Below are 11899 nucleotides of genomic sequence, written 5' to 3' on the forward strand. Positions count from 1 at the left end.
AAAGCATGACTAATTAAAAAAAGTAAAGGCAGACTTACTGCAAAAGAAGAAGAAAGAAGAAGGAAAAGAAACAGAAATTTCAGGAGAATACAATTTCCTATAAAAGACAACGGCTCGAAATAGGAGAAGCAAACATCGGGAGTCATTTCTTCCTTCCATTCCCTTTCTTATTTTTTCCCCCTTTACTAAATATTTTCCTCTTGCAATTGTAAAACCTCTATGACAATGAGAGGCTAAACCCTCTTTGTTGAGAATTCTTATCTATTTATGAATGTTACATTAGCAATATCTTTACCTGTGCTTAATATTATTACTTGTGGCTTGATCACCCATTTGCACGGTAAGTTTTAGGAGTAGCGTTGAGAAACGTTATTTTCTACTAGAAGTGGGAAAGGATATCTAAATAAAGTCATCTCTAGGGATAGATTGATATTTGTTTAGCTTGTTATACATATATATCCTTAATGTAATTCACCATTTTAGCTCTGCAAAGGGATTTAGGAGAAAATAGAAAAATTAGGTTTTTTCATGCGGGAGACCAAAGTCAGAGTATACTACTAGATTTAAGTGTAAATTGGAATAATTATAAATAGAGAAAAATTATTAATATTACATCAAATAGTAGCTCTGGTAGGCTAAATTTCCAACATTCTCATCTTCTGAATTTCCTTCTACAATAATATTGAATTTTGTCATCTTTTCTTTCTTTAATTAATTAATTTAAATTCTTGTTTGATTTAATTTTCTACCAATTTAAATTATTGTTTTTTTACAACGTTTCCAAATCTTTTTTTTAATCAAATATTCATCTACATAAGTATAAACAAAGTCCTTGTGGATACGATACTCGAACTTCCGTTTTAACTTTACTACTTTGAAGAATTGGTGCATTTGTCAATCCATCAACAAGTTTTTGGCATCGTTGCCGGGGATTTTGTTCTTTGTACTTGGTATTTTGGATATTCTATTTTTAACTGTATTCTTCCTTAACTTTTCAAATTTAAATGATAAAAAAAAGTATCTTTTTCTTGTGAGTCTATACTTGCAGGATGAAACCTCAGAAGAATTTGATCCATGGTGTTCTAAGCATCTTGAAAGCATATAATTAGGGGTCATTCACCCACCACCGGTAAATTGTGATTTTTGTGGAGGAGAACATTTCAATAATAATTATCATCTCTACTTCATGGAAAATTCTTGGTGGGAACAAGAGTTACACCCTTACAATCAATATAATCAATATGAAGAAAAAAAGACATTCTCATATGGAGAATGTGTTGATGCAATTCATGGAAACATCCCAAGCTAGCTTCAAAGCCAATCAAAACTCAATTCAAAATTTGGAGATTCAGGTTGACGTGAGTTACTCCATGAAAAATTATTGGTAGGAGCAAGAGTTACAACCTTACAATCAATATGAAGAAGAAATAATTTTTAATTTTGAGAATGTGTTGATAAAATTCATGGAAACATCTTAAGCTAATCAACACGCAATTCAAAATCTAGAAATTCAAGTTGGTAAGCTAGCAAAAGAAGTGGCTAAATTACCCTTTTTGGTCACAAGGGAAAAAAACTTTGTAGAGATTAAAGTTCATGAGAAAAGTCTTGTAGAAGAGCATGATTCAAGAGAAAAAGGTGAAGACAAAAGTGAGGAGAGAACATAAAAACAATGGGAAAAGTGTTCACAAGTAGAAATTCCACAAGAAAGTATTCTCCAAGTCAATACCCCTCCTCATCAACTGATTGGCAAGGAAGAAAGGCACGAAGAACGTGATAAATCTTTAAGTGTCATTCTCTCCTTGATCACCCATTTGCATTATCTTTTCTTGTGCTTAATATTACTGCTTGTGGCTTGATCACCCATTTGCATGTTAATTTTTAGGAGTAGCGTTGGAAAACGTTATTTCCTAATAGAACTCGGAAAGGATATCTAAATAAAGTCATCACTAGGAATAGGTTGATATTTTTTTAGCCTGTTATACATCTCTATTCTTAATGCAATTTACTATTTTAGCTCTACAAAGGAATTTGGGAGAGAAAATAGATAAATTAAGTTCTTTCATGCGAGGGACTAAAGTTAGAGTATACTAATAGATGTAGGTGTAAATTGGAATAATTATAAATAGAGAAAAATTATTAACATTACATCAAAGAGAAGCTCTGGTAGGCTAAGTTCTCAACATTCTTATCTTCTGAATTTTCTTCTACAATAATATTAAATTTTCTCATCTTTTCTGTCTTTAATTAATTAATTAGTTTAAATTCTTATTTGATTTAATTTTTTTGTCAATTTAAATTATTTTTTTCTACAACCTTTCCAAATCTTTTTCTTAATCAAACATTCATCTACATAAGTACAAACAAAGTCCTTATAGATACGGTACTCGAACTTCCGTTTTAACTTTACTACTTGGGACAAATTTGTGCACTTGTCAATCCATCAACAGTTTCAAAGTTGTGTACCAAGATAATTTTAGAAGCTATTTATAATGTTAATGAAGAAGTTTCGTGTTGGATGCAAATGATATCGTTGTTGTTTGAAACCGTTAGACTAGCCATTGATTATGTTGATATTTTATGCCTTAGGATGTGTTCGATTCAAATTTATTATTGTAATTCCTATACTCAAGGAATATAGCGTGTTGGGTAATCAAGCTCTCATAAACAAAATTACACATACCTACAAAGGATCGTGAGAATACAACAAAGATTTTATCGTATAAAAAATAATAACGAATGAAGAATTTAGCGTGGTTCAGCACATCTTGCTTACATTCAGAGAGTTATCTCAAAAGTATTTCGTTATCACAAAAATGATTACAAGATTATAACTCATTCTAAATTATATATCACTCTACAAACTCGAGTACATCACTCAATAGTTACAAGAAATGATAACACTTTTACACAATAATATTTTTCTCTCAACAAAGTAACTTTATTTCACACTCTCTCTTCTCACACACTCTCTCTTCATGTCTGTCTTCTCTACTAATTATCTTATCTATTTATAGTGAAAATTGTCACCAATTATAATAAATAACTTCTCTTGAAAGTTGAAACAAAAAATAATTTTTAATGCATTCATTCAAATATGTTTCATCTAATAAAACATAATATTTCACTTTATATTTAAACCACCAAATATTAATGATAAAAATTTAATTCTCAGTGTGCATTAAATGCACATTATCTTTTAGCTTGGAATTCTATAATTCGTTGGGTTATAAAAAAACTTAACTAAACCTTAATACAAATCATATTATATTTAAAAAAATCTAAATAATATAAATTGGTTTTAAAATTAGCTTGATTTATAGATATTTTCTTTTATCATGTGTGACTAGTACAACTCCTAAATGTTTTATATTTGATACCAACCTAATTTGACCAAGTTATTAGGTGATGAGATTCTTGGTAGGACCAGTGTGATCAATAAAAATTTTCATTTGAATATTTAATGTACATCTATTGTGTCCTCTTCTTTATAAGTTAGCCTTTCTTTTCGTTTAAAAATAGTTTAGGCGTTTAAATATATTCCATATGTATTTTTTAGGTTAAATTACTCATTTGGTTCCTATAATTTCATGATTCTTACTTTTTTAGTCCTTATAGTTTGAAAATGATCTTTTTAGTTCCTATAATTTACATTTTAATTCTCTTTTAGTCCATGTAGTTTTGAAAATAGTCTTTTTAGTTCCTATAGTTTTATGATTCTTACTTTTTTAGTCCTTATAGTTTTCAAAGTACAGGGACTAGAGAATTAAAATATAAACTATATGGACTAAAAAGAACACTTTTAAACTACAAGGACTAAAAAAGAATTAAAATATAAACTATAGAAATTAAAAAGATCACTTTCAAACTATAGAGACTAAAAAGGTAAGAATCATGAAACTATAAGGACCAAATGAGTAATTTAACATAATTTTTAAAAAAGAAATTAAGAAATAAAATGAATCAAACTTTGCCTATAAATTAAAAATTATTTATAGTTGGACAATCACTAAAATTCTCTAAAATTATTTATGTAATATTTCATATCTTTGAAGAGTTAAATTTAAAAGTTTCTAAAAAAAGTTTAGATATATCTCTACAAGTACTTGTGAAAAAGTTCATCTAAAACTCTTCAATCATAAGTGCATTTGCGTTTAATAATTGTTTAGACATTAGCACTAAATTTGAACTTTGAAAGTCAATAATGTTTATATAATGCGTAGGTGTAAGAGATAAAACATCATTAAAAATTGAAGAAAGCTTATAGAAAGCCAACTCTTCACGTAGCTTATTTGGAATTGATATTTCTCTTTTTGGTGATCACATTTAGAGTTGATAGAGAATACTCACTCTTCTCTCCCCCTCCCTTATCACATATCATTAGATAATAAACATTTGTTCTTTTCAAAAATAATTGAAGACAATAAGTTGGTGGCAGGTCTCTCTCAATTTGCCACAATATGTATGATTCATTAATTGTAGAATTGTAAGTGCCACCCAGTTAAGTTATTTGTCAACTCAGTAATGCGTGTTTCATCTAAATTGGATTTACTAGTGTTTATACTTTACATCACACATTCACACCGAATTTTATTCAAATTTAAATGATTTAAAATTCACCTAACTCGTGCATCTTTTTTAATTCTTTATAGAGCTCGTATTTTTAAATCAATTATTTTTTAAGTCGTAAAGAGCATAGGCACTACACAAATTAGTTCAGTACTATTAATTCCAGTTCAGCTTGGTCACGGGTTATTCATTCGACCAACTAACATCCATTATGTGACTTTCATTCAACCAAGAGTGCTACCAACACTTGTTTAACACACTTCTATTATTGAATAAAATTTGTAAGAAATTACAAAATCATAAATAAAACTCATTAAATGCAAAGGAGTACTCAAAATTATGAGTTTTTCAATAATAAAAAATATATTTAAAAAAGTGTATCCAATAGTGTGCTGCCAGCATTCTTCTAATTCAATTATATCTTCTAACACAAGAGAAACTGAAATGAAAAGCATAATAGGTGAGAGATTTGGACAAGACTACTTTTAGGAAGACAAAAAGCGTACACAAATGAACGTTTAAGCTTAATTTTATTTAAAGGAAACGATTAACACATATCCATTTTTTGGGTGCATAAATGGAAGTAAAAAAGAAATAGAAAGAGAAAAAAAAAATAGATGTGATAAATAATATAATGAAAAATGAAGATAAAGACAGAAAAAAAAAGGATGAAGTGAGATAGAAGAGAAAGAATACATGAATATAAGAACTTTTTACTTAAATGTATCATGATTCACTAGCTAAAGTAGTGTATAAAGGTGATGTTAAAGAAACAAATTCACTTTAGAATTCTTTTTATCAAAGATTTAGGGAATAACTTGGACATCTACATGACATTGGTCTCAAAAACACTTCTGCACTTCTAAATGATTAATGGCTTTATGATTCAATTACAATACTTAATACATCCATCATTTTGTCTGTATGGATGCTCGGAACAACATACCACATGCAATAAATTTCAAACAAACCACTTTCAATTGCCACAACAAAGCTGAATCATTGCTTTTTCATGGTAAATGCCTAAACGAATTCTTTCATATTCAACACACAATCTCAATAACTAAGCACCCCCCCCCCCCCCCCCGCATCTACAAAAAAAACAAATTAAATCCAGGAAACCCCTTTTAAAAATATTCATGGAAACCCGTTTTTGTAAAAAAACCCTTCCCCCATTTGCTAAGAACCCCACCCTTGAGGGGCCTTTCCAAACCTTCCAAAACCGAAAAAGAAGATATTTGAATCCCTGGAAATCTTCTTGCAAAAAACTCAAGGGGGGGGAGCTTGGGATCAAATTCCTCCCCTTCCCCCTCCCCAACATCACCATACCCCCCACCATAATTGACAACAACACCATCAACATCGCCCTCATCATTAACAGAATGATAGATATCATCATAGTCACCAAACCTTGAAACACTCTTGGGGGTGGTCTTGTTTGACTTGTTCCTATAAATCTGTGACCAATCAGGAATGTTGAGAGGTGCTGATTGCTGGAGAACCTTTGTTTCATGAGAGGAACTAGTACTACTATTGCCACTACTAGTCCTTGGGATCATCCTTGCTGCACTTGGGAGAGTCCTAGGGACAGCAAGAGGAGAAGAAGATCCTTTTCCCCTTGGCTTGTGAATTCCAGAAATGTAATCGGGTTTTTCCTTGAAAACAGCCCAAACTTCTTCTTCTTCAAAGTCTCCATCTCTCAAGCAATTCCATATTCCACTCCTCTGCCTGTTTAGACTATACTTGTCCTCCATCAATCACTTCCTACATAGTCCAAATCAGAAGAAACTTTTCACTAGAAATTTATTTAATCAGAATTTGACTTCCTCCAAACTCAGATTGCTTAACATAACTGAAAGATCAAAATAAAAAAAAATAAAAAGAAGAGGAAAGAGGAATAGGAAATTGAGGAGAGAGAGATTCAAAGATGCATACACAGAGAAATCTCAAAAGCATGTTATTATTAAGGATATGTTTGATATTCCACTAAGGTAAACATCAATATACCTTTCTTAGAATCAGAAGCTCACAGTTCCTTTTTTTTTTTTTCTTCTTCCCTGAAATATGCAAAATATATATAGAAGTTGAAATTAGAGATGAGTCTCTTTTGATTCTGATATCAAAATTTGAGGTTGACAAAAATACTAATTGTCAAGTCCTAAAATTCTTTACCTTTATGTGTTTGAAGAAGTCTATCTTATGACAGATTTTATGAAGCGGAAGGGAACCCCACAAGAGCTTCACAACAACAGCAAGGCCCCAAGGGGCAAGAATAAGACAGACCTGAATTCTGCTTCTGCCCCTAGAGATCCTCTAAATGATGGATCTCTCCATGTATTTAACTCTTCAGACCTGAGAGGACTAACTTTTTGACAAGGAAAGGTAAAGAGGAGCAGTAAAACCCTTTTTACTCACTTTATCTGAAATTGTATCTATTGGAATCTTTAATGCAAAATAGAGGAAAGGAACAAAAGATGTTGAATTTCATGTGACATAGTGGATGCTTGATTTTTTTTATCATTTCAAATAATAATAAAAATGAAAGGTGTGTAACTTTATCTTTTCCTTGTGGCATTCTCAGGACTCAGGTTTCCTTTTCTTTTCCATTTATAGCTTTCACAAGGTCACTTGTCATGACCACATCCATGTCACACTTTCTGCCCTTCAATTATATCATTTGGTACACAGATGATGTGGTATGATTAATAATAACCTTTGTACTTTAAACATGTAAAGAGGTGTTTCATCTTAAATTTAAATATGTGCATATGAAAATATATTTATTAAAAAAGATTAATTTTTTAAATAAATCTCAGTATATGAAAAGATTAGTCATTGATTTTCACATGAAAAATATTACCTCTATTTTTATAAAAAAAATATTTAATTCATCAATACTAATAAAAATAATTAAATTGAAACAAATACCTTAGATTCACCCAAAAGAATGTACCATTTGGTAATTTTTTTATGAAACACAGAATATTGGCTTTTAATGGAGCAGCAGGGGTAAAAACTGTGAGATAATTATATTGGTTGTGGTAAATTTCTAGAGCCTAGCCTAGTGTTACAAATATGCTGTAACTATGGTAAATAAGGGACACAGAAATGGTGGTATAGGTACATCCATTGCCTTGAGAATGGACGGCTAAGAGATAAAGAATGGTTATTGTCAGGGAAGCAGACAAAGTGCCAAAGTTTTCAACGGAAGAATACAAATGCTATGCAATATTTGTAATAAAATAAAAATAAATAGGCACACAATCATCTTTTGTTTTTTCTGCTCTTCAATTTGTTTATGTGGTAAGAGCATATCAAGTGGAGTAAGATACCACTATCTATGATAATAATAATAATAATAATATCTTTATTAAAAAAAACTAATAATATTTATTACAAAAGCATATACCGTGGACGTACAGAAATAGAGAGAAAATTGACACACGGAAAATTCTCTGACGTGGCAAAAAAAGGATCTGACATTATTAAAAACAAAACACCAAGTCACCACCAACTTGTGTGGTTTCGATTGGAAGTGGCCTAGATCTCTTAAGACATGTGGTCTTCGATTCAACCTTGAGATTCATGCATAAGGAAAAAAATACGGGAAAAATTATCATAAGGGAGTAATTTTTTTAATTATTAAATGGGAGTATAATTTAAATTAATAGTCAGTGATAAATCGTAACTTCGTAAGTTACCTTAGGACTTCTAAGTATAAAATAATAAATTGTTAGGACTTTGGTTTTTTTCCATTAAAGTCGTAAAAGTTTTAAGATTTTAATTTTTTTCAATACGACTTTGGAGTCGTAAGTATTTTTAATTTTTTTTAGAAGTCATAAATTACTTATTACTTCATAGTCGTAATTAGTTTTTTATTTTAATTATTAACAAATTTATGTTTATTTTTTAGTTTTATTTAATATTTTTCATATTGTTTTTTATTTAATATTTTTTATATTTTTATTTAATATTTAATTTAAATAAAAATATTAAAGTGTACTACCACTAGTCTATATATAAGATGAATGGATCAATTCTAAATAGATCTAAGAAATACTCGTCATGTAAAATTGAAAAATATTAATAATGGTTCATACAAATATGTTGATGATTAATATTATTTTTACTTTTTAATTTTATTTTTATATTTAATTTGTATTTTTCATTTTATATTAATGTATTATGTTAATTTTATTTCAATGACTACTTTTATTATTAAATTATTATTTATTTTAATATTAAAATAATTTATAAAATAAAATAAATCAATACTATTTAATGATAAATATAAAAATTAAGTAAAAAATAAAAATAAATTGATATTATTTGATAAATTATAAGTTAATATTATTTGTTAATATTAGTAACAATTTTTTTAATATTTTTGTTAAACAAATATGTGTAGTACATTTTAATATATTTATTTCAATTTAAGTCTTTTGTATTATTTCTCTCATTCATAAAATAAATAATAATCCTTAATATTAGTAAAAAAACTATAGAAAATATATTAAATAAAATAATATACAAAAATATAAAAATATTAAATAATTTTTTTTACATAAATGAAGAAAATATTAAATAAAATAATATAAAAATAGAAAATATTAAATAAAAAAGCAAGCATAAATATGTTAACAATTAACATAAAAAAATTATTTACGACGAAGTAATAAATAGTTTACGACTTCAAAAAAAATACTTATGACTTCAAAATTATATTAAAAAAATAAAATCATAAATTTTTTACGACTCAATAAAAAAAATCAAAATCATAATTTACCATCTTATACTGATAAGTCATAAGTCCTAGGTATCCTTGGACCTATTCTTTTTTGGTATTAATTTAAATTGTATGTTCATTTAATAATTTTGAAAAAAAATACTCCTTATGGTCGTTTCACAAAGAAAAAAAAATAAAGGGATCCTAAGTTTAGTGTCTTGTGTCCTAAAATACGGGTTTTCGTGAAATGGGTTTGTCTTTATCTTTATTTAGCTTAAATTTTTTATATGATGATTCGTGTGAAATAATGAGTATAGTCGACTTAATTAAGATCCAAAATATATATAGCAGATAAGATTAGATCGATCAATGTGATTTGTTAACATAATATATCAACCTTTAACAGATCTAGCTTAGATGGTTTGGGGGTATAGTTGACTCCTCAACATTTTTTTTAATATAATATGTTTGTATAGTAATTATAAATTACTCCTATAATTTGAGTATAGTTAAAAAAAAATAATGTATAAGTATTATCTCCGCAACTTAAAACTTTTAAATTTGTCATTGAATCTTAACACTGCAATAATTTAGATCATTCCATAGAATTACATAAGTATACATAGAAATACAATTAAGATATATTGTACAATTTTATTTTAAGAAATAGTAAAAATATAAATATAATATCATATTACATAAAATATTTTCCACTAAATCAAGAACTTACATTATTAATATCTAATTATTTAAAAATTATATTTTTAAAAGAATATAAAATATTATACGATCGACAGATCTGTGGGCCAAATTAAAGAGACGGAATATATTATGAGATTTTTTATCCTAATAATAAAAAAATATTCAAATAATACAATCCAAAAATATTTATTCCTTTAATGTGAATAGTATTATTTTTTATCTTAGTTTAGAAATCGGTCTATTCATAGGTTTTGTTAAAAAAACTCAGTTCAAAGATGAGAACTGAGTTTTTTTTTTGTTTTTTTGTTATTTCTTTAAGTTTCTTTTGGTTTTTTAAATTGATTTTCTATTTCTTTTTCTTACAGTTTTTCTAATAAAATTAACTGTTGTTTTTTGTTTTAATTTTTTATTTTACTAATTTATATATATTAATTTATAAAAAATATATAATTTATCTAGAATAGCATTTAAGAAAAAAAAACATATATCAAAATACTCAATATAAATATAATTTAGTAAAATATTTATAAAAAATATAATTTATCTAGAATAACATTTAAGAAAAATGCATATATTAAAATAGTCAATATAAATATAATTTAGTTAAATATTTATGAAAAATACATATATATTTAAGTGATCTAATTTTTTTTCTAAACAAACTAAATAAATAAAACATGTTCAATTTTAATATAGAATGAATATAATAATGAAATTAACATTTTTAATTTATAAATCTTGTACTTTTTTTTCTTAAAAAAACTTATTGAATGATGTTGCTTTAATTTTGCTTCTATTTCTATTGATCTTTTGTGCCTAAATATATTTATATTGATTTTTTGTGCCTAAATATATTTATGATATTAAAATTAAGTGAACCTAAAAATAATAAAAATATCAAGATAAAACAAACAAAAAGAAAACTAATTAAATGTCATATATAATGAATAATTTCACTTTTTATGCATGGATAATTACAATGTAGTAAAATAAAAAAAATGATTTAGTGAAAATAATTAGAGTTATTTAGTGAAAATAAAAAAGTGATTTAAATTATCCAAGTAATAAAATAACAATGTAGCATTAAGAAAAATATGTAAAAATTATACAAAATTCTATTTAACAACTTATGAGAGTTTCTTTTTCTATACTAGTATATAGATAATTAAAAATAAAAAAATTAAAAATAAAATAAAATAAAATAAATAAAATTTAAAATTTAAAAAAACTCATTTCTCATTGTGAACTAAGTTTAAAAAAAAAAATCTAATTTAACAATTGATTATCCAGGAACCAATTCATAAACTAAAAGAAAAAAAACCATAATTTAGAAATCAATTCCAAAAAAATAGTATTATTCATGTTAAGAAATTAATTTTCTAAGAATTAATTTCTTAAAGTGAATAATATTTTATATCATTGGAGTAAATATTTTTTGGGTTGTATTATTTAGATAAATATTGATTTTTTTATATTATTTGGGTGCAAAATCTCCCGATCATGAATACCCTTAATGAAATATATTAGTGTCGCAGATAGAAAGATATATTTTTGGAAACAAAAAGGAAATTAATTTCTATGATAGTTAAAACCTAATGACGTCCTTCCAAGAAGTTCCTGATGTACAACAACGTGACCCACATGCATAAATTATCAACCCATTATTCAACGTATTTAGATACACAGGGCCAAAGCTGGAGAAAAAAACAAGAGATTTTGTGGTTGTAGACTTGTACCAACCTAAACAACAGTCTTAGATTACTTGCAAGATTCAAGTGAGAATAATTATAACCAAAGAATCTGAATAATAAAAAAAATATTCCAAATTAAAGGTGGAACAGAATCATGTTGCTGAACTGAACTCTCAAGCTGCATCGTGCAATATATTGGAGTGGTGGCTGTAAA

At 26.9% G+C, this 11899-nt stretch overlaps 1 protein-coding gene across 2 annotated transcripts; it reads right to left on the reverse strand.

Annotated features, from left to right (window-relative positions):
* Positions 1 to 5402: 5402 nt before the first annotated feature.
* On the reverse strand, positions 5403 to 7140 carry LOC100796520 (uncharacterized). Of its 2 annotated transcripts, none has more exons than XM_041012318.1 (3): positions 6739 to 7140; positions 6574 to 6623; positions 5403 to 6330 (listed from the first exon to the last, which is right to left on the reverse strand). In XM_041012318.1, exon 3 carries the CDS (start codon positions 6318 to 6320, stop codon positions 5694 to 5696), a length of 627 nt encoding a protein of 208 aa, XP_040868252.1. In that variant the 5' UTR covers positions 6321 to 6330; positions 6574 to 6623; positions 6739 to 7140; the 3' UTR covers positions 5403 to 5693. The 2 variants fall into 2 exon arrangements, with proteins under 2 accessions (XP_040868252.1, XP_025982620.1); XM_026126835.2 differs by having other exon boundaries at positions 5403 to 6418.
* Between the last annotated feature and the right edge of the window lie 4759 nt (positions 7141 to 11899).

The sequence above is a fragment of the Glycine max genome, chromosome 18 (assembly GCF_000004515.6).
Source record: "Glycine max cultivar Williams 82 chromosome 18, Glycine_max_v4.0, whole genome shotgun sequence".
Classification (NCBI taxonomy): Eukaryota; Viridiplantae; Streptophyta; class Magnoliopsida; order Fabales; family Fabaceae; genus Glycine; species Glycine max.

Coding starts and splice junctions, on each gene's coding strand:
- LOC100796520 (XM_041012318.1), bottom strand. CDS start 6,320: ATGGAGGACAAGTATAGTCTAAACAGGCAGAGGAGTGGAATATGGAAT.